The sequence below is a fragment of the Anguilla rostrata genome, chromosome 7, assembly GCF_018555375.3.
Source record: "Anguilla rostrata isolate EN2019 chromosome 7, ASM1855537v3, whole genome shotgun sequence".
Lineage (NCBI taxonomy): Eukaryota > Metazoa > Chordata > Actinopteri > Anguilliformes > Anguillidae > Anguilla > Anguilla rostrata.
In genome coordinates, this window is record NC_057939.1 from 26,600,671 (window position 1) to 26,625,529 (window position 24,859).

Here is a 24,859-nt window from a genome sequence, read left to right on the forward strand (position 1 = left end):
CTATGACAACCCCCCCCCCGCCCCCTGGAAAAAATATGATTCCCTCCCTGAAGCTGTGCCACCTGCCGACTCTCCGTCCCTGAAACACAGACACCATCCTGAGTGGGGTGGTGCACACCAGCCCTACAGTCTACTCAGTCAGTGGAAAAAATGAGCGGAAACATTCCCATAATTCTCTATGAATATTTTCCATTCGTGACTAAACTGACTCTAGACTCTGTTCCGCAGGTTGACAACTCCTTGGGTGGTGTAATTTTGACTCACCTGTGTACCTGTCTCATTATTTCAGTGCAGAGCTGGCAGGTACGTAATCTAATATTACAACTTCCATAATTATAAAATACATATTTAATAAAGCTCTCTGCAACTCATACAAAATTCTGTAATACACAGGCATTCATGCCATGGGGGGGGGGAGAGTTAAGTAATTATGCCGTGTGGTGTAAAATCCCAGCTTGTGGCCACAATCATCTGAATTCCAATCAATGGATACACTCACAGAGAAAATTAATCCCCCAAAAACGCTTATGAGAGCTTTTTTAAGTTTAATAAAAAGATGATTCCCACCTGATATTTCACATTGCGACAGACACCGAGGCCTGGACTCAATTTAATGCTTGTACTTAACTTGCTTTTTCATTTTTTCAACACAAATGCAGTGCACATGTGGCTGAAGACCTTGCCAAACTGCATTTGTACCGAAAGAAATGCAATAAACTCTCACATTATGTCATGACCCAAAGTTCATGATGAATATTTCTGATTCAAATGCAAATGAAACTGTAAAGGTAGATACCGACAGATATAGATGACAATACAGTCAGATGTAGAAGCAAATGCAAATGCAGTCAGATTTAGAAGCAGATGCAAATGCGGACAGATGTACTGTAGACGCAAATGTAAATGCAAATGTATAATTGATGCAGAAACCTAATTTTAAACAAATACAGATGCAGACATGCTCACCGACCCAAATTCAGATACCAGCATAAATTCAAATGGAAATGCAGACACAGATGCAAATGAAGACACAGATATAGACATAAATGCAAATTCAAATACCAACGCGAATAGAGACGTGGGCACAGACTCATGCGGGAATCATGTATAATTCTGTAGGCCGGGCCGATCGCCACCTGATTCATGTCCCCGCAGAAGGGGCACTCGTTGGAAGGCATTCCCGTGACACCTCCAATGGCAAACGGAGCTGAGGCACAAAAACGCCGCACCAGTGACCCAGATAAGTACCCGACTGAAATGAAACTATCTTTCTCCCTGTAGGAAGATGAAGCCACTTTGCTCGTAAATAGCAGCCACGAAACACACGAACCCAGGTGCCTGTCAGAGGAATCAGTCAGGAGCTTCACAGCTGCTGATCTCAGACGGGCGGAGAGGCGGAGAGACGGGTGTCATCATGTTAACCCCCGTTGATGATGCGGGCAATTAGAATTCTGCCATCTTTGGGATTCCGTGAGTGCTGCTGTATGTAGCCTACTACTCGCTATAAGTACAGGAGACACGCTGACATGCAGTGCTCGGGATGCTGCTAGTCTGACGGAAACAGCTCACGCACACGCTTCACAGAGCACACTTCGGCAGCACAGACACGCCGCCATGCATATTTCATCAGACCAACAAGTTTTCTTCACAGAATTACATACACAGGAATGTAGAGATAAACCTGTAAAATACTGCACTGCAAGGGTATCAGAGCGTGTAAATGAATAAGCTAACCATCAAATGAAATCGGTAAGACGTCGAAAAAACATAAGAGGAGCAATACAAACGAGACTCGAGTAAAATTATGTGTTCTAAGAGGTGAACTTACATACTGCTCTGAAAGAAGACACATTCACGGTGGACACAACAAGCGCTAGTCCAAAGCACAGGCACCCAGGTTGAGTATGCATACAAGCTCCAGGATGTGTTCTTGCATACTATAGGAGAGCAGAAAACTGCTGCACTATCCGCTCATCGTGTTTGAAAAATCCTAAACCTCAATCAAACCCCGTCCCCAAATTTTTGTAAACGAATATTCCCAACGATGGGTCAGCAAAACTGAATGCTGAATCTGCATGGTAAAACCAGGGTGTGCCTTCAGCCTGTGAAGACAGAAACCAGAAACCTAGAAACCCCCCCCCCCCACACACACACACACACACACACAAAAGGCACAGCTTTAGCATTGGGGCAGAAGCGGGACGCCCCGGGTGCCGCAGGAGCAGCAGCGGCTGAATACCTAATGCTTCCTGAGGGCTCTGCTACACAGAGCCCTCTGGATTGGGGGCGGGGGGGTGGCTCTTAATCTCTGAGCAGAAGCATACTGGTGGTCATAGTGAAGCACAAAGGGGGGGGGGGGCAGAGAAATGATGACAGGGGAAAAAGGGAGAGGGGATGAGAGGGAGGGTGGGAGTGAGAGAGGGAGAGGTGGTGAAGGACTGTAATGAGTTTTTTTTTTTTTTTTTTACTGTGTAATCAGTATACCAACTTTGTATGTGGTGAGGTTTTTTTTAATGAAACTGAATGGAATGTTGAATGCCGCGTTGCTATTTACACAGGTGGGTGGACAATCTCAGAATGGCAAGAATATAATTTAAATTGAACAGGTTCTGCCATCCACAGCAATCTGTAACGTGTGTTATTAAGAGGCTCAAGATCCAGCATTCAGCTTCAGCTGAATAAGCATTCAGCTTTAAACTATCAAATCATGAAGTCAATTGACATATGTGCTTAGTCACTGTATTCATTACTTTACTGTACATTTTTTTACATTGGTGGCATTTAGCAGATGCTCTTATCCAGAGAAACACAGCCTTTGGATTTTTGTACATGGCTTCTATTTATTCAGCTGGGTGTACATTGAAGCAATTCAGGTTAAGAGCCTTCCTCAAAGATACAACAGCAGTGTACTACCTGGGAATCGAACCTGCAACCTTCAGGGTTACAAGGTCATCTCTTTTATTAGACTTGAATTCTCTGGCACTTATCAATCTGAAGTTGTCTGTTTGATCTGAAGCTGTGTGAGGGATTGCTGAATGTCATAGTAAATTAAGTATAATCCACCGTCTTGCCCACTGATAATCTGAATTGGTCAGGTAAACTGAAGGGATTTCATCTGGCTGGCCCTTGCTACCAATATTGTCAGAGTGCTCCCATATGATCAGAAAGCTGCGGCCTGACTGGTCTACGCTGTACTCTTCGGCCATCTATCCCCAAGACCAACCCCCTACTGACACCCAATAATAGCATTAATTTGCTACATAATGGTACTCCGACAACCATATCCCAACTCACTCACCTAAGTCTGTTCATCAAGGTTGACTGGTGTATCCTTTGTGGCTCCTCCTCCTGCCCCTCCCTTTTGTAAGTCCAGGATGTGAGGTTTCTCCTTTGCCACCCCCCTAGTTGAGGAGCAAGGTAATGACACCAATCAAGACGGTCGAGTCAGCGACCACTTCCCGTTACAGTGACACGTTTGCCTCCTTAAACTCAACTACTGGTTCATCCAGTTCATATTTACCCAGAAACCTGAAGCACATCTTGTCAGATGTCATTGTACCAGTATGGTTTTAGTTTAATGAGATTTTTCCAATAAGTAATTTAGGCTGATGAGATGGCGTGTTACCATTGAGTTAGCTCAATTCCACAAGTGGTGTTTCAGTCTCTAATAGTGTTGTACTTTTATATGCAATTTTCAAAAATATACAGGGGCCCTGGGATAAAGCATATGTCGAAATATGGAAATGAATGCAGACATATACACACGGACATACAAACATACATACAGTGCATACATAATACATGTCCATACACGTGTAAACACATACATTGAATGTTCATACATACATGTACACCAACATACCTGCATACACTCTGTAAGTTCATACATGCATGCAAGCATACATACCACAGATTATGTCGGGATAGCACCATGTGTCACTATGTTAAATTCCAAAAGATGTTCGTAAGAACACGTACTGTATGTTGGCTGTTATGCAGTAAAACAATGAACCGGCACAAATCCTTTAAAGGACATTGCCGAGCAGTTTAATGAGCAGTACTGTTTCTGAAAATGAATTCCAAAAATTATAGCTATAATTCACATAGGCTAATTTACGCAATTTGGATATTCTAGATATGATGGGACCTTATGGCAGAGCACCACTGCATTTTTTCACCAACAAGGTGTAGAATCCGTGCCTCTTCATCCTTACATACACCAAAAGCTGCCCTATCCAGGTCGCCACTCACGATGTATGAGAGAAGGGTGTGCGGTATGTCTATAAGCAGATTCTTTTTTCTTTTTTACCAAAAGGAAGAACATAGGCTATATTCAGCTTAGTTCCATCGTAAGCCTTCATATTACCGCACACCCCTGCTTGATGTCACGACATATTCAGAAGTTGAACTTGTTCAGGGAATTGCGGGGACGACGACGACGACAGCAGCAGTGGTGCCGCTTTAAATACTCCAAGGACGAAACGAGGTCAGCGTGCTGCAGAAGCTATTACTGCCAGACGAACGGTTGCTACTTTTATGCTAAAGTCAAGTCTCACATCCCTCTGTGGCACATATCTCGCCTTGAAGCGAAGCTCTAAAAGATTGATGTATCATCACAACCTTTGAACGGCATATCCTGGGGAGCAGGAAATCCAGCCTCGTTTTGGAAATAAGCATGTATCTAGGTCAGCACTGCGTTTTTAAAATGAACTAATTTATAAATATTTTTAAATAGACGTTAGGTAAGGTGTACTCGGCTCACAAACCCTTTACACGAGTGTTCTAGCGAACCTGGTCAGGAAATTCTATTGCAGGAAAGGGGAGGGCGCAAAACACACGAGCGGCATAAATAATTGATCGGTCTTTTTTTCCTGTTAGAACGTGGGACGTTTCGAAAGGTAGAACTCCATGTGATCTGAGTTCCTTCACCAGCGGCTGCAGTTCCCTTCACAAACACTCGTGCTGCCGCCGTGCAGGAAGCAACAAGGACGTCCTTTAGCCTGGAAAAACACAGGGATGCGCTGCGCGAGCTGCTAAAGATTCCCCTCTACTATATTTGTGAACTTCAATCTGGAGGCTTAAATCGTCTGTCTGAAAGATATAACTCGCCCGGACAGGTAAATGCTACGCTCATTACATTACACATTCATGTTGGTTTTTCCTGAGCTCTGAATGAAACGGGAGCTCTCCGGTAGCAATGGTGCTGAAATATTTCGTACGGGGACAACACTGCCTGGCTACATACAGTACTGTACGTAGCGCCATGGGTTCAGATAAGGCGATGTGGTTGCAAATAATAGCAAACAACTTTAAAGGCTATCACCTAGATTTAGTAAACTCATCCGGGTCTCGAGTATTGACGATTGAAATCGCTGCACATTCGGCCAGCGTTTTAGATTTGTGTTTTAATTGGGTAATAGAAAGTTTTCACATTGGAAGCGGATTACCGGGCTCCGGAAGTCGTTTGCAGATTTTTCTCTTCGTTAAAACTCTGGGAGAACTTGCAGTCCTTCATGAAAAGAAAGGACGAATGCAACCAAGTGTAACTAAATAACAGCGGAGCGAAATAGTTTAAAATATAAGGTGGGACATTTTTAAGATGCAATGTCACGTGTCATCCTAAACTCTTATTACATGGGGCTAGATGAAGGTCCTTCGATGCCCCAAATCTAAAGGTTTTATCGCTTTTCTAGTGTATTGTGATACATTAATTAATTAAAATTTCATAAACATTTTCATTAATTCGTTAGCCTATTGTAGATTGTGCTATTTTTTGTATATGATTGTAATCTCTGTGCTACAGTGTATAACGATGTTACACTGTGTTGGGTCCCATGCGTCTGCTACAGTACTGACCTCGTGCCCTTCACGGTCTTTGCCATTTACATTACAGTTTTACAGAAACTATTAGTACTGATTTGTCTGTGTTGACCCATTTTTCGAGTAGAAATTAGTCTCAACCAAACCAGTTGATCTGATCGATATGATCATTCATTTGCCCCGATATAAGATGCAAATCGGCTATCATTGAAAAACTGGCTCACAGAACTGTATTTTGAAAAGTTTTAGTCAAGGTCCATGTACTGTTATTTGAACAGGTCAGCTGATATCATTTCATTATGATTTTATTTTTAGATTTGGCAACAAAGGAGTACTTCGTCTGGTCAATCTGAATGTGAGATCGTGAATTAACAGGAGACAGGGACGAAAAGCCATCACCATGGATTTTGTTATGAAACAAGCGCTGGGAGGTAAGTTTTCAGAATGGTCCTTCCTACTGCAGAATGCCAGAGAGTGATAAGTGTTGAGACGAAGGAAGGCACGATGAACCCGTCGGACCGAGATTAGATAACAGGACGGTCGCAAGAATGCTGCCTCTTACTGAAATCTCAGAATGTGTAATGGGATTTTGTCATTCGCATATAATGTGACCAAGACATGCGGTGCTTGTTTGTCAACATGCTTGCCTTCACCTGACAACTAATATCTATAGATAGGAGCTTGTATCGGCACGTTTCTATTCAAGCACTGTGTTGTAATATTCTTTTCAAACTGTGCCAGTTTTTACTTAAAGTGGTCGTTAATATGCATATGATTTCACCGAGGTCATCCCACTTGCATCTTAAAACATTTTAGCGCTTGTCCCTAACCTAACGGTTGTCTCGGTTGCAACAGACTGAAGCATGCGTACATCGTTCATGAAAATTATACTATTTGCGATCGTTAACAGAGAGAATGAGTCTACCTTGCTATGGGTAGGATATTCGTAACTAAAACGGGAGATGTACGCGCTTTTACATAGCCGACATATATTCTTTCACAGAGGCTTTCCATGACATTGGCAAGTTTTCCCAAATTCTTCAGGATTCCATGTACGCAACATCTCACTCTTAAAGCAAAAACATAACCACTTATTAGACCCATAGGCTCTGCGTACAGGTGTGTTCAAGTACCCACCGCAGAAAAAAAAAAAAAACACCAAAGCAATATGCACTAATTTTCATTGTTTCATTAAGCGAAGCAACCTAGAATACTGTATGACAAATTTACTTCGCATTTTTACAAATTGCGCATAATTGTGTCATTACAGCATATAGCTACATTATCTGACTTTTCGAAAATGGGACAATGATTCATGATCAGGTAGGTGCCTTGGAGGAACATAAATATGAAGCTATGTTCTACAACCTATATCTTATGTTTCCTCTATAAACGTATCTTATAGAATACTTCGTGAAGTGGGCTTATTTCGTGAATCGAATGTATGGCGCAATATGACTGCGTTCAGTACGTTGAATCGGACGTTCCGTGGTGTGCGTGAGTGGTGCTGTTGAACGGCGCAAAGAAGGCGCGACGGGATTCGACTTATTTAAAACGGCTCATGTGCTTGTAAGCCCGGGACAACACGACTGTTATGACAAATAAAGAAAAAAACTTATTGAACTATGTCCAGAAAGTAATTTCTTGCCTTACAATTTTGTCCCCCTCACACGATGTTTGATTCTACATCTTCATTCAGTTTGCCCTCCAATTACTTCTCAGTCAACAGCGAGCTTTATAAAGTAGTCGCCCGGATGATTATGACAGTGGTGCCGGAAACATAATTGACGGTCACTAATGAAATCGACAGTCAATAATTGAATCAAACCGACATCATTACAACGGAACAATCAAGTGTACACTCGGTTGTAGTGCATTCAGTAACAGTTTGCTGGCCAGTGTCACCTCAGAATTGTTAAAGATGAACGTTGGAGACTCCCCCTAAACTGCAGTGCCAGCATCAGCGTTGCCTGTGTCATTCCTTCTAGCACCATATGCACATGTTATTCCAGTGCAGGAGATATGAAACCACCCAACATGCTTTCACAGATGCTGTTCAGTGCTTCAGCCAGTGCGTAACATTTTAATGTACTTTTACTACAGTATGAAGCTAATATACAGGGCTTCTCTCAGCCTCTCTTTGTCCCTCTGATCCGTGCTGCCAGTGAAAACACAAATGCTCTCTCCATTTGTGTAGGGTTAGAACAAAAGGTAAAGGCCTGTGCAATCCTGACCCACGTTTGACTACTAACCCAAAGTGTGTGCTCACACTCATGCAGCTGCACACACCCACCTGTGTACACAAACACACCCATCTGTGTGCACATCCACACACACACACACATGCATACGCACCCAACTGCGTACACACACACACACACACACACACACACACCTCTGTACACATCCAAACCCAGCTGCATACACATACACATGTACACACACATGCACACACACCTGCGTACACATCCACACCCAGCTGCGTACACACAGACACATACACACACACACCTGCATACACATCTACACACACACACGCACACACACACACACACACACACACACACACACACACACATCCATACACGCACATCCACCAACACATACACATACACATGGACACCCTGGTGAAGAGAATGGCCCCCCACTCAGGGTTTGTTGACTGCGGCCATGAGACTGGACATACAACGGCTGCTGTAAAGTCTGTCTTTGTGTCCCTCTCCACCCTCCCCTCTCAACCCCCCCCCCCCCCCCCCCCATGACTGTCGTGGCAGTCGCCGTGGTCACCGGCACCCTCTTGCCGCTCTCTGATATATGCACTGACCTAGAAAGCTTAGTTCTAATAGTGAGATTGAGCCACTAGAAGATGATTTATATTTTCTTTTCATAAATGTATAAACAGGAAGATAATAAAAAAAACGTTTCCTTTTAATTTAAAGTTATTTTCTTTCCAAACCGAAGAACTTGGAGGTCAGGCGTGGTGTTCTGGCTACTCACTCCAAGTACACATCTGATTGCCTCCCCCACTTAAAGGCTGCTCCACTGATTGGATAAAGTGTAAATCTGCAGGGTGCCCATCTGAACTACATCACCAGTAGTGGGCAGTATACGATCTTTGTTACTTGCAGTGTGTGTGTGTGTGTGTGTCTATGTAGGCTATCTGCTAAGGGACCACCATTTTGGGGAGCGTCACATGTATTCTCAGAACCGGCACCAAACAGCTTTACAGTCTCAAGAAATACTTGTGACCACTTGTGACCACTCAAAGGCTGCTCCACTGATTGGATAAAGTGTAAATCTGCAGGGTGCCCATTTGAACTGCATCACCAAAAGACCAGTAGTGGGCAGTATACAATCTTTGTTACTTGCAGCGTGTGTGTGTGTGTGTTTATGTAGGCTATATGCTAAGGGACCACCATTTTGGTGAGCGTCACTTGTATTTTCAGAACCTGTACCAAACAGCTTTACAGTCTCAAGAAATACCTGTGACCAGAATTTTCACTTTAATAAAACTTACAGACTAAACTTTTTTTATTTCTGGTAATGAGAAAAATTGGAGGGTATGGCTGTGTGTTTAATTTTCCTGTTTTAAGTTTCTCCTTTGAGGCGTTTTACAGTGTATGCAATCGGGTGTTATCCTGCAGAATGCTTCTTGAATGTTATGCAGTTGAGGAATTATGCAGCTTGGAGGTGTCTGGGGGAGCAGAGGGGCAGTTACAACACAAAAGGGAAAAAATACAGTTTAATGATGGGTGAAATCACACATGCACACACACACAGACACACACACACACACACACACAAACACATCCACCACCTGCATACTTCAAGGCAAACAGTAATACACCCTCACATAATGGCCTGCACGGCCAAGCACCCACACACACAAACACACACGCACACCGATGCACACACATGCACACACACACACACACACACACACACACGCATACGCGTGCACACACACACAGTTCAGACGGGCTCTCATGTCTCTGTAGTGTTGATTAGATAACTCCCTACACATTAGTGCTGAAAGGGTACAATGTAGGAGTGAGTCAGAACCTGTTTTTAGTGTTAATGCAGTTCTGACTGATTCTCATGTGTGTGAGAGAGTTCAAAGGCCCTTGGTGGAAATGTACTCTAGGCTGACACTGGGTTATTCCAAAGCTCTTTTTTACCTTTCAAACCTTTAATTTTTTTAAACATATTTATATTTGCCATAAATTAGTGGCTTGATGTCAAAATGCAGAATACTACGCATATTTTTTCCCTCTTTTTTTCTATACTGTTTTCTTGACAACCTTTGTTTAAATATTTCTAAAAGCTAATGGAGCCACAACAAGGGCTTTAAAATGGTTATCTTATTCTCCAAGGTGGTCATATGTAGATGAACCAGGGGAATGGGCATGAGATGGAGTGAGATCTTGTCTACTGAGCATGCTCCACAGTTAGGGTGGGGTTAGGGTATGGTAGGTTACAATAAATAACTATCTATCTACCTATCTATTGATCAATTGATAGCTAGATTGATGAGGTGATTATTGAGACATAGACAATAAACTTTACATTACATTACATTACAGGCATTTAGCAGACGCTCTTATCTAGAGCGACTTACACAACTTTTACATAGCATTAACATTGCATCCATTTGTACAGCTGAATTTAGACTGAAGCAATGTAGGTTAAGTACCTTGCTCAAGGACACAATGGCAGTGTCCAACCTGGGAATCGAACCTGCAACCTTTAGGCTATAAGCCCAGTTCCTTACCCATTATACTGACAACTGACAAATAAGGACCGGTAAAACAAAAAACCCTGTGTACATAAGCATGCTACGTCAGCATTTCTGATGGTCAGTTGAAATCAACTGTCCTGGCAGTGAAGACCCATGGCTGCTACATTATGGTGTACTTAGTCGCTGCTCTCAGACTGTTACATTTTTACATGAGTATATGCGTACATGCTTATGAATATATGGACAGTACAACTTGCCATGGAGTGAAAATGAATCTTATTTTATGGTGATGATGATGATGAGGATTTTGATGCTGTTGATAATGATTCTGATGGTGAGGATGATGAAGAACTGAAATGCATTTTGCTGCAAACGCATGTCTAAGAGTTAGACCTAAACCTAACCCAACATTCTGCCTGGTGTGCAGAGTATCATTTTGATGTTTTTGTCTAATTTACATCCGCTTGACATTTCATTAATTTGATGTCATTATCATCCAGAGTTTGCCCTTCAGCTAGTTTAATGCCAAGTAGCACTTCAACAATCACATTTAGAATATAAAAGAAGGGACTGTCAGGGAAAATGTTTAGGAAATTATTGCCTATGTATTAAAAAAGGGGTATAATTAAAAGAGAGGAAGAACAGGGACAGCGTGTGGTGAAAGTTCCTCATATCCTGTACCATTATGAAATATGACATTTATCTCCTGTTTCACATAGCTTGTACCGTAGAGTATATGATCTTTATCATCATCATCAGAATGCCAACATCTGTTTGAGCTGTATGAACAGCTCTGCTAATTTCCCCTACAAGTTCATTTAAAGGATAAAAATGACCTTACTTTAATCTAGACAGTAAGAAACTGTCTGCTTTTTTCACAGTCATACATATTTATAATATTTAATTATGAGAATGATGCAATTGTCTTCAGCCAGTGCTCCTCTGGGTAATATAAGACATGTAGCAGGATGTCTAACCTCATTTTGACGAATCCCCCGTCTCAGGTTGGCACGGTAATTTTGAACCTGTATCTGCAGCTTGCTGAGGGGAGCTAATGTTCCCTCAGTCGCGTTTACGGGTGAATTAAACCGCCCAAGTTCTGCTCGCTTGTGGATTGACTGAGACACAGCGCCCTGGAGAGCGTCGCCATTCCAGCAGGGCGTTCTGTCCGCCTCTCTGTCCAGTCTGTGTGTCTGTCCGTCCGTCTGTCTGTCTGTCTGTCTGTCTGTTCTGGCCTGGGGCAGTACAGGTGGGCTCAAACCCAGTCCCATAACACACGGGTATCTCCTACATGTATGTAGCATGCATGTAGCTTCATCTTAGCTTCATCATTATGGTAGGCATACCCTCCCATAATGCAACGATGCAGATGCACGTGCAAGGGCAAGCGCCAGGCCTATCAGGCAGAAGAGCTCACAGGAAGATCAATTATCGGACCGAGCCCCACTCAATAATGTAGCTTGTTTCCTTGTTTTTCTTGGCCGGAGGAAATGCTCTGCTTTGGGGTTTAATGTGATTGGGAAGGGGTGTGGGTGCAAGTGGGCGGGGGTGGGTGGTTGAAGGGGGTGTCAGACAGAGGACCAAGAAACCCAAATGGAGCCCAGAGCTTGTTTGGTTTGATTAAAATCAATGGCCTTTTTTGTTTGTTTGTGGGGGGGCTTTTGGAGCAGGGTGCCATCTCTGCTGCTGATTTGTCCTGTATTGCACATGCTCAAAAGCCATATGTTAGTTTTTCTCCTAAATGTTAATCATCATTTGCATGCCTTTGCATTTGTATTTGCATGTATATGACGGCACTTGGACAGCCTAACACATGTAGTGTCTGTACAAGTGGAGGGAAATAGAGGGGGGGGGGGGTCTAAGACTGTCTCATTAACTCATTGGCTTTACATTACATTACATTACATTACAGGCATTTGGCAGACGCTCTTATCCAGAGCGACGTACAACAAAGTGTATAACCATAACCAGGAACAAGTATGACGAAACCCCTAGAGAGAAGTACCGGTCCAAGTACAGGGAACAACCGCATAGTTCAACCTGGACCCTGGTGGTTAAACTGATTAACACTAACAACGAGAACGGCAACAACGCAATCTATGGAAAAATAAAAATAAATAAAAATACAAGTAGTCGTTAAGACTGGCGCATCAACTAAGTCACCTATTAAACAGCTGCCTAGTTACAACCCTAAGTTTAGTCATTTACAGGGGGAAGGGATGGGGAGAGGTGCAGCCTGAAGAGGTGGGTCTTCAGTCGTCGTTTGAAATGGGTCACAGTCTCAGCTGTTCTGACCTCCACAGGGAGGTCATTCCACCATCGTGGGGCCAGAACAGAGAGGAGACGTGTTCTGGAAGTGCAGGTGCGAAGAGGGGGAGGTGCTAGGCGTCCTGAGGTAGCAGAACGGAGGGATCTGGCTGGCATGTAGGGTTTGAATATCTTTTGAAGGTATGCTGGGGCTGATCCCTTGACTGCCTGGTATGCTAGAACCAATGTTTTGAATTTGATGCGAGCTATAACAGGCAGCCAGTGGAGGGTAGTGAGCAGGGGAGTTACGTGGGAGTGTCTGGGGAGGTTGAAGACCAGACGAGCCGCAGCATTCTGAATGAGCTGCAGGGGTCTGGTGGCAGATGCCGGTAGTCCAGCCAGAAGAGAGTTGCAGTAGTCCAGGCGGGATAGAACCATTGCTTGGACCAGGAGCTGGGTTGAGTAGGTGGTGAGAAAGGGGCGGATTCTGCGGATGTTGTATAGGAACTTTACACGCAGTGACCCCGTAATGCAGTGCAGCCATCCTGCCATATAACGCACAAGCCATCCTGTTATATAGTGCACGATTCTTCCTGTCACATAGCGCGCAAGTTGTCCTGTCATATAGCACGTGATCTGTCCCTCTATGCAGCTCATAGCAGTTTTAGGGTGACACAGCAGTGTCTCCGTGCTCACACTGTGACTGGGCGGCCGCCGCTGCACACCATGCCGAGCTGTCATGCGGAGTGTGGCGCCCATGCCGAGGGGAGGGAAGGGGGGGGGGGGAGGGGGGCGTGGCCGTAGAGCAGGAATGCCAGGGGGGCTCGCCACCACCCTAGACCCCATGCTAACTTCGTCGCTCACATTGCTCACCATCTGTTGTGGAGAAACAGCTAGCTGTTCGAAGACCAGGCTAGAGTGGGCGGGAGGTAGGATGAGTGAGAAAAAAAAACTAATCACCTTACTCTGAACTGTTCAATTTTTTAAAATAGGTTTTCCCCTACTTATCTTCAAATCGGAATGACAAATGTGTGTGTTATTTCACAATGCAGCACCCTCTACTTGTTAATCAGGATAGCACAGGCAAGCACACACTGCGCCAAAACCAGGAGCACACAAGCACACACACACTCAGCACCCAAACCAGGAGAACACAGGAAAACATACACTCTACACCCAAACCAGGAGAACACAGGAAAACACACACTCTACACCCAAACCAGGAGAACACAGGAAAACACACACTCTACACCCAAACCAGGAGAACACAGGAAAACACACACTCTACACCCAAACCAGGAGAACACAGGAAAACACACACTCTACACACAAACCGGGAGAACACAGGAAAACACACACTCTACACCCAAACCAGGAGAGCACAGGAAAACACGCACTCTACACCCAAACCAGGAGAGCACAGGAAAACACACACTCTACACCCAAACCAGGAGAGCACAGGAAAACACACACTCTACACACAAACCAGGAGAACACAGGAAAACACACACTCTACACCCAAACCAGGAGAGCACAGGAAAACACACACTCTACACCAAAACCAGGAGAACACAGGAAAACACACACTCTACACACAAACCAGGAGAACACAGGCAAACACACACTCTACACCCAAACAAAGAGAACACAGGAAAACACACACTCTACACACAAACCAGGAGAACACAGGAAAACACACACTCTACACCCAAACCAGGAGAGCACAGGAAAACACACACTCTACACACAAACCAGGAGAACACAGGAAAACACACACTCTACACCCAAACCAGGAGAGCACAGGAAAACATACACTCTACACCCAAACCAGGAGAACACAGGAAAACACACACTCTACACCCAAACCAGAAGAGCACAGGAAAACACACACTCTACACCCAAACCAGAAGAGCACAGGAAAACACACACTCTACACCCAAACCAGGAGAGCACAGGCAAACACACACTCTACACCCAAACCAGGAAAACACAGGAAAACACACACTCTACACCCAAATCAGGATAACACGGGCAAACACACACTCTACACCCAAACAAAGAGAACACAGGAAAACACACACTCTACACACAAACCAGGAGAACACAGGAAAACACGCACTCTACACCCAAACCAGGAGAGCACAGGAAAACACGCACTCTACACCCAAATCAGGAGAGCACAGGAAAACACACACTCTACACCCAAACCAGGAGAGCACAGGCAAACACACACTCTACACCCAAACCAGGAGAACACAGGCAAACACACACTCTACACCCAAACCAGGAGAACACAGGAAAACACACACTCTACACCCAAACCAGGAGAACACAGGCAAACACACACTCTACACCCAAACCAGGAGAACACAGGAAAACACACACTCTACACCGAAACCAGGAGAACACAGGAAAACACACACTCTACACCCAAACCAGGAGAACACAGGAAAACACAGGCATCCCAACATGTGACACAGATGCCTCAGCGAATTACAGAATTACAGTCAGCATTACAGATGCTGTTCAGAAAGAAGGCACAGGTGTAATGGCGTGCTTTTAAGGCAGTTTCTTTCGCTTTGTTCATGTCAGCAGATGTAGGGACAGGCCAGTGTTCATCCCAGGACATTCACGGTTATTTTTAACGGATGTGCTCCCTGGAATCTTTTGGTTAAATAATGATAAATAAACAGACAAGCCCTAGCAGCGATAGAATGGGCCTGTTCGGGAAGTGCTTCGACACGAAAGATGGATTGGCTTAATCAAAACATCTAATTGGACATTGTTTACAACATTCGCATGGGGCACAGTGTCATAACCGATCATTTATTCAAAAGTGAATTGGAGGAGAAACTCCCAAACTTACCCTCCTGCGATTGCAAATGCGAAATCCCCAGAAACGGTTCTGCATCACGGAACATGTCCGTTTCAATTTAATTTGTAATCTGGTTCTCTTCACAGTTTGCTGTGAAACTGAACATATCTTGTTGTGTTGTAATATCCTGAAAGATTCAGCAAACTGACCCGACCCCCCCCACCACCACCATCAGCCCCACCTCATGGTTCGGCCAGAACCCCCCACATCCCCTATACGAACACAGCATTTCCTGAATGTCCCCCTGAAACACACCACTGAGTCTCCCAGGAATCAATGTTTATAGGTTTGGCTGCCTATGTAAGGTCACCAGGGTCTGATTGGGTCAAACGTACATTTCAGAACCAATCAAAACCTTAGCAGTAATGAGGGCATAGGTGTGGGAAGTAGGGGTGCTGAGGCAACTGCAGCACCCCCTGCTGGCTAGTAGCCTACTGTAATAATGGGAGTTGCACTATACCTCGCCCGTCACTGCTTTTTAACATTTTAGTCACACTCAGTGCTTGAAGTGGAAAAAAAATAAGTGCCGGTACTCATATGAGCTAAAGACAGGGTTTGTTAATCATTACTCATGTGAGCCGAAGACAGGTTCAGTTGTAGCTGCCAAAATTTACATAAATATACTACTGGGTCAAGAAAGTGATTTAACAAGTCGTCTAATCAGAGGTAATCTGCAGCATTAGCAGCAGTTTGTAAATTGCATCAAGTGGATACGTTTTAAATTCTGTAAATGCACTGGGAAGCGTCAGCTGTTGTCAGAATAATCATCTCTTAAATAGCACAATAGATCTCTTAAATTGCTTTCTTTTGGTAGTAAAAGTTCACAAATACAAACCAGTTGCCTAAAACTCATAGTCTTATTGCGGTAAATAACTACTGCATGTACACCTAAATCCACTAGTAAGTGGCAGTACGCAATAAGATGTTACATTATTAAATTATGTTTGTGAGCCAAATAATTAGCTGGTATACAGTCTCGAAAAGACCTCTTATCATTTATATTTTAAGTGTGTGTTGTGTGCATAACGCCTCCCATTCTGGCGAAGCTTGAGCTTGGCTTCAAGGGGAGAGGTGGCTGTGCTAACTGTTGCGCTGAAGACAACTTAATTAGTGCGTCATGCTTTTTGCAATTATTATGGCCGACCACAATAAATAGAACAATCTGCAATTCACGGTCATACCCCAATCCACAGTATTATTGTTTTCATTTTACTCGGAGAAATTGATCAGGAGAAAAGCAGGCATTGCTCATCAGCATCAGCATTGCTTGTGTCAAAAGTGTTGCATGGGTAACACAGGTTGATTTGCATGCAGTCAAATGTCCAGAATGTAAACAAAAATCAGGGACTCTTCATGGTAAGAATACATTTTATGGCAGCATTATGTATTGCATTTGCACAAAAATTAGTATAGATTATATATCATAAATCTTTGTTTTGCATAGTTATGTGATCACGTGTATGTGGTTAAAATGCAATAGAAAGCTATTTAATTTCAAGCCTCGCCCTACTTGCTCAACAGATACAGTTAAAGCAACTGATAATTTAAACAGTGACATCACAATTTATCATTTCTGGTGGCAACACCTCCTGCTGGAACCATATCCCTGCTCCTGAAGCCCATTCAGTGCTGGACAGACCCAGGAACACAGCGGCCAGCCAGACTCGCTAAACACGGAGTGAACAATACCGTTACGCAAAAAATAGACCACATTTCCTCAGCGTGCTGCACTGTACAAAATCTGCCCTTCCATATTAATGTAGCACTCCTAAGTCACATATGGTTTCGGGGGTAGATGTTAGATCCACAGCAGCTGCTGAAAAGATTGTTGTATGGGTCCTAAGCAATACTGCTGATGGCCAGAATGTTCTGGAAAAGCTCCTTTGAACCCGTCGGCCTGTTATATCGTAATGAAAGGGTTCAGCTCTTTGAACTCCCAAAATCCCGGCTCTTTTTCACCGTCAGCCCGATGCAGTGTCAAATCAACAGCAACGCAAGATCTCAACGTGGCGACAACCAATCAGCGAAAGTGCGCACACGTGAGACGGGGATTATTTATAGCCCGGCGAATAATGGACCTGCCTTTTGAAAACGAATAAATAAGTGAAACTCCCGCATCCTGCAGATGAGTAATCCAGGTCCCTGCGGACCGACGGCCTTTCGGCAGGGTCGCCGTTCTCACGCACGGCCACGCTAACAGCGGAGGGCTGGGAGGGAGGGAGCGGGAAGACATCGGGGGAGGCGAGAGCCCTGTTGACCAAATCAAAGCTCGACGGATTCCCCAAAGCTCACTGCCTGGAGCGGGGCCTCCCGTCAGAGGAGAGGTCGAGCCCCGGTTGTAGGCGGAGGTGGTGAGGATTCACTTAAAAAAAAAAAAAAAAATCGAAGTGCCGTTGACTCCTCTTCTGTCATACTTGTTATTCTCCTGACCGCGCTGGGATGTTTATAATATACGTTTTATAATATAAGCAGAAGAAAGAATGTATTTTTTTGCATGTATGATAGCAACCAGGAAAATACAGCTTCAAACACAGCTTACAAAAAATAAAATAAGAAAAAATATAAAATAAATTCATAAAAACACATCAAGTGGGAACTCAGCAGCGACTGTTCCTTACATGGCTAATTTATATCTTGCCAGGCTGCTGTAAATGGAGCAATCAATCAATGCATTTCCTGTTTCATTCACCCTGAGTATCTGACATTTCAAATTCAAAATCTCATGAGTGGGACTTTGGCCCGAATTCAACATTTCAACATTTGTACTTAACTGTGATTTATGACTGAATGCAAATGCTCATTTTTTCACAGACAGTTTGGTGAGCTTAGTAATTACTAATTTTAATTTTTCCAAACTGAGTTTGTGAAGAATGAAATTAAAAATCGCATTTAACGTTTAGGCAAAGTTAAGAACAAACATTGATTGAATCCAGCCTTTACCTCTGATCCAGATATTACTAGATAAAAGGGATGTCATAAGGCTAAATGTCTAATTTATTTTAATAAAACATTTAGCATAATGTGAAACTTTGTTGCCACTCATCTTATTATAATTATGAGTATTATTTTCATTATTTTAGGCTATTCAGCAAGTTTATTAGCAAGTCTACAGCTAGTGTTTTCATTTGAAATTGTCCAATATTGAGCAATTATCATCGGGAAACTTTCCCAATTATTGATGCTTGAAAGAGGCATCGATGCCAAGGCTACTAGATAGAGTCCAGGCTGCTAGTGTTCAGTCAATATCCTGCTAAGCCTGCAGTGGCTCAGTGGGTTCCTTGGGTTAATGCACTTTAATGTATTTTTCATTGCCTATTCACAGTGGTGTCAGTGCCTTTACATCCATACAGTATATGCCATGCTCAGGCAGCCTCATTGTACTGTTTTATTAGGGCTTAGAATTATTTGGATTAGCGTATCATTTAGCATATCGTTTAGTGTATCATTTTATTGCTTACATATAAAAAGTGGTCACTGTTTTGATTTATACATTTTTGTCTTTAACATCATTGTGATTTCTACATACCAGTTTTCTATTGGTTTTTGGTCGTTAAAGGCATGCTTTTCCCCTGTAGTTCTGTCAGTCTAGGAGTGTGTGGTGCGTTTAGACAAACACTAAATCTGCATGCTGATGTTTTCCCGAACCCTGAAGTGCACGACGCACCCCGCATTTTATCAGTGCCCACTTCGGACGAGAAGCAAACGGCACTGCTTGACGTGTTCCCATTGTAGCTGAGAAGAGAGCCTCGTGTTAAAAAAAGGTCACGTTTCACAAAGTGAATCTCGGCCCAGGTCTACCTAGGTTCCAGCCTCTACTGATGGATGATCCCTTTCATGTGGGTCGCTCCTTTGACCTCATTGAAAGTCAAACCGGCGCTCTGGGAAGAAATCAAATCAATATTCCCATCAGGCTCGGAGGCATCACGTGCGCACCCCTTTGGAAAACCCAGCCTTCTGTAGCATTGAAATTGGCCGCATTGTTATTTGGGACACGGACTGACGTGACTCTTCTTTATTATGGGCTTAATGCAGGCTGGACAGTATGAGATCAGATGGCCGGTGACAGCTTTTGTCTCTGTAACAACAGCACAGTGGTAACTCTTGCATCCATACCTCCATTCTGCTCGAGATTCCAACAGAGCCTGGTACTTATGCCTATGTCAACTGCCGTGGTCATGTGATGTGTTGCTGCGTTTGGCTTTGGATTCAACCTTAATTGCATGAATATGCAACCTGCTGACCATGCTTACATCACCTACTCCCTCCTCCTCGTCCCAAAACCCTTCTACATCATATATCCCTCCCAAAACCCCTCTACATCATAGCTCCACTGTCCCAAAACCCTTTTACCTCAAAGCTCCACCCTCTCAAAACACCTCCGCATCATAGCTCCACCCTTCCCAAAAACCCTTTACATCATAGCTCCACCCTCCTAAAACCCCTCTACATCATAACTTTAGTCTCCCTAAACCCCTCTACATCATAGCTCCGCCCTCCTAAAACTCCTCTACATCATAGCTCCACCCTCCTAAAACCCCTCTACATCATAGCTCCACCCTCCCAATACCCCTCTGTATCATAGCTCCACCCTCCCAAAACACCTCTACATCATAGCTCCACCCTCCCAATACCCCTCTACATCAAAACGTTACCCTCCCAAAACCACTCTACATCATGGATTCACCCTCCTAAAACCCCTCTACATCACAACTCTACCCTCCCAAAACCCCTCTACTTCATAGCTCCACCCCCCCCCCCAAAAAAAAAAAAAACCCTCCACATGGAATAGGAATGGAATGGATTGTATTTGCGATGATCTCATTAAAGGAGAAGGGGGATGGGGGGGGGGAGAAGGATACCCTTGGGATGGGACAGAGGTAAATCACTGGGTGAATTTACAACCAGTACATTCCAAGAAGGCAGCGATAGAAAAAATCTTTAAAATGGGCTCCTCAGACTTGCCCACAGCCAGCTAATACTTTCTTAATAATCAGATACATATCATCAGAGCGATGAACGACATTTCTCCCTCTCTCCTGCAGTGGGATGATATCTAGACTGTAGAATGAGGATGAGTCATGCTCACAGGCCCGACCGCGTGGGTAACGGCAATGCTAAGGGAGTTGCTTTATTTCACAGCTAAGAAAGCCAAACAGTGTGCTGCCAAGCGGAGCTAAAATGTTACATAAACGTGGATTTATTTGACGTGCAGAGGTGCAGCACTGAAGTCGAGCCAGAGATGGGGAATTTAAATGATTCTTTTTTTCTGGCCTGTATTTTCTGCCAACAGAATAACAGGGTGTGCACCTCCAGTCGTTCGTCAGAGGCAGGGATATGGAACACAGCCTGCAACTAGAAGTCACAGCTTTCAGCCTTGCTCAGGTCACTACTTCACCTGGTTTTAGTATCCAACCGTGTAAATGGAGCCAGCCTAAAATGACCCAGATAAAGTCCTCTGTTCCGAAAGTATATGCAAGTACCAGTGCTGGAAAATAAACACCAGCTCACCAAAATGCCAACCCAGGAATGGAAGCACACAGTGGAGAGAACTAATAGGAATAAACATACAGAAATGTGACCTTTAGGCTAAATATTCTGACAGGAGTCATTTAAATTGCAACAATGCTGAAGGAAGAGCAGGCTGTAGAGCAGACCTGCCCAACCCTGTTCCTGGAGATTCTCTAAGTTGTCACTCCAACCATAACAAAGCACACCTCATTCAACAGCTAGAGATCTCTTTGAACTACTAATTAGTACAATCAGGTGAGCCAAATTAGGGTTGAAATGAAAACCTACGAAATGGTAGAGCAGGGTTGGGCAACGCTGCTATACAGTAAGTGATGGGAATTGCCCGTCTGTTTTGCACATGCAAAGAAAATCTCATGGCGGGGCCCTGCAGTCACTGGTTCAAGCCACGCCCATATCACTCGTCCACTGCAACCAGGGGCCTGCAGGAGCATGATTGATAGGAGGAGGGTATGTCTGAAGTTCCCTGGGTTACTCAGATTACTACTGAATTAGATTCCACCAACCACATGCTAAGCACACATGACAGATACATCTCTCCACCAGTCATAGTACTATTGTACTGTTAGGACTGTAGAGTGTAACATAGTCAGTGACTCTCCTGCAGTACTGTGTGTGGTCTTTGCACACACACACGCACACGCACACAAACACACATTTTTATTTTATTTATTTAGCTGTGTACTCAAACAATTTAAATTTACTGTAACATGTGGCTAATGTACATAATGTACAGATTCTCAGCTTGTATACATTTTGGTTTCACCATGTTTGGGATAACTGGATTCACAGGTATTTCTGATTAGTTAGGTGTGTTCGATTGCTTCCTTAGTGACTACTGTCCACCGAAATCTTTAGGAACGAAACTACAGAGGCTACATTGCAAGATGCAAACCACTAGTTAGTCGCAACAACAGGATGGCCAGGTTACAGTTTGCTAAGAAGCACTGAAAAAAGTGGAAAAAGGTCTTTTGGACAGACACTAAGATAAACTTGTATCAGAGTGATAGTAAGAGCAAAGTATGGAGGCCAAAAGGAACTGCCTAAGATCCAAAGCACCCCCTAATCAGTGAAGCATGGTGGTGGGAATGTTATGGTTCGGGCACGTATGGCTGCCACCGGTGCTAGTTCGTTTGCCTTCATTGATAATATAAATGCTGACAGCACCAGCAGAATGAATTTTGATGTGTACAGAAGTATCTGATCTGCTCAAGTTCAACCAAAGGCCTCCGAGCTCAGCACTTCCTCCTATAGCAAGGCAATTGTCCCAAACATACTGCTGAAGAGTTTTTCAAAGCCAAAAACTGGAAAATTATTGATTTGTTTCATATGCTCGAGAGAAAACATAAGGCAACTAGCCCCTGAAACAAGCGGGAGCTGAAGATAGCTGCAGTAAAGGGCTGGCAGAGCATCACCAGAGAAGACACTCAGCACCTGGTGATGTCTATGGATCACAGACTTCAAGCAGTCCTTGCATGCAAAGGATATGCAACAAAATGCTAAATATGTCTGCTTTCTTTTACATAACATTATGGTGCCCTGGAATGGGGGGTGGGGGGTTTATGCGTAAAAAGTGCTGTCATTTATACATTCTGAAACCAAAGTGTCTAAACATACCCTTAAGTAAGATAATGTGCACTTTAACCAGATGTGAATGGTTTGATTACAAATGTAAAATTGTGGAGTGCAGAGCCAAATCAAGAAAATATGTCTTTTTTTCAGACATTATGAAGCTGACTGTACATATGCATATTGAAATGAACACGGATAATACACAGAATACAAAAAAACTGGCAGCAAAAACAACACGAAGAAAAAGGGGGGGAAAACAGAAGCAGAAGAAGCAGCCACCCTGGGAATCAGGTCGACAGCTGAGGGCAACCCTGATGTACGCAGTCTGACTTTGAGTGCTTCGAAATTAAAGGTAGTTTGAGAGCACAGAAGCGCCTGGCCACTTCCTCCCGGTGCATCCGTCAATACCGCTCATGTGCCTGAAAGCACAATGCTTCTTCCTGTGGCAACGGTTGGAGCATGCAGCAATCCATAACTAAGGCTAGGTGTTTTCGTGAAAGTCTCGGGTTTGCAGACAGATGTCCTGTGCTGTAATGAACGAACGGCGCTTACAATCAGTGTAATAAACAGAAGAGCTGAATCCTTTGTTATTATGATTCTTTTTTTATCTTGGTGATCGCTGAAACATAACCGTTTTGGTTTAGTCCCATTGGCAGAAGGAGAGACAAACAGAGGCAAGTTCTCGTGCATGACCTTGAACACAGTCTCAAGGTCATAAGTGACAGAGATGAGCCTTTTCCTGGAGCATGTAGAGGGTGTACAGTAGCAGGGAGTGAGAGATGAGTCTTCACTGGAAAGAGTACAGTAGCAGGGAGTGAATGATGATCCTTCACTGGAGCGTGTAGAGGCTGTGCAGTAGCAGGGAATGAGAGATGATCCTTCACTGGAGCCTGTAAAGGCCATACAGTAGCAGGGTGTGAGAGATGATCCTTCACTGGAGTGTGTAGAGGCTGTACAGTAGCAGGGATGAGAGATGATCCTTCACTGAGCTGTAGAGGTCTACAGTAGCAGGGTGTGAGAGATGATCCTTCACTGGAGTGTGTAGAGGCTGTACAGTAGCAGGGAGTGAGAGATGATCCTTCACTGGAGTGTGTAGAGGCCGTACAGTAGCAGGGAGTGAGAGATGATCCTTCACTGGAGTGTATAGAGGCCGTGCAGTAGCAGGGAGTGAGAGATGATCCTTCACTGGAGTGTGTAGAGGCCGTACAGTAGATGATCCTTCACTAGAGCCTGTAGAGGCCATACAGTAGCAGGGAGTGAGAGATGATCCTTCACTGGAGTGTATAGAGGCCGTGCAGTAGCAGGGAGTCGAGCTGATTTATCCTTCACTGGACAGGCACGAGGGTGCATTAGCACCCATCAACACACTGCATCATTCTCAGCATCTGTAGCACAAGAGGGTGTAGCATCAAAATGATTTATGTTGCTTTTGTTTAACGCTGACATGATTAACTACTGAAAAGAAGTATGTACACAGATGATTAACAATCTGCAAAATAAATAGTTAAATAGAATTGACAAAATAACTTGTCACGGGGTGCTGAGTGGTGGGTGTATAAAGTAAATGAAAGCATACTTTAATGGAGTGTGTTTAGGAATCTGTGAAGTCTATGTGTGGGGGTGAAACCTAATTTAACCTCTGCCAACAATACGGTTAAGTGAGAATCTTAGCACCGCCCCTGCGGTCACGTGACCGACTGAGTCATGTGGGTACCAGTCAAGCTGAGCTCTCTAATGAGGGCAGGAGAGAAATGATGTGAAAGGCGCTCAGGGTGAGAATGTACTCGTTCAGGATTCAGCACCAGCTCACGCTCGCGGCCGCTGATTACCAACTGCTCCCAACGAAAAAAGCAAGCGAGTCGAAAGAGTGAGAGAACATAATCAACAGAACACTGATTAATGAGTGTGCGTGTACGTATACATGTATACTAATATTCTTTTTCACTTTTAGTTTTTTATTACAGTGCACATTAATCAATCTTGCTGTTAATGTGCCAGAAATGTGCCAGTGTTTGTGAAATTAATATAAATATATGGCTAATATATAGAGGGGAAAGGCAATATTTCTTCATGATTTCACT

At 43.9% G+C, this 24,859-nt stretch overlaps 1 protein-coding gene across 1 annotated transcript in view; it reads left to right on the forward strand.

Moving 5' to 3' along the window:
- Positions 1 to 4,359: 4,359 nt before the first annotated feature.
- Positions 4,360 to 24,859, forward strand: part of LOC135259493 (complexin-1) — a 45,721-nt gene continuing 25,221 nt past the window's right edge. Inside the window, exons 1-2 of the mRNA XM_064343968.1 lie at positions 4,360 to 5,117; positions 6,136 to 6,251. Of these exons, the coding sequence (XP_064200038.1) occupies positions 6,221 to 6,251 (31 nt within the window). The 5' untranslated portion in view covers positions 4,360 to 5,117; positions 6,136 to 6,220. The remainder of the gene's footprint in view (positions 5,118 to 6,135; positions 6,252 to 24,859) is intronic.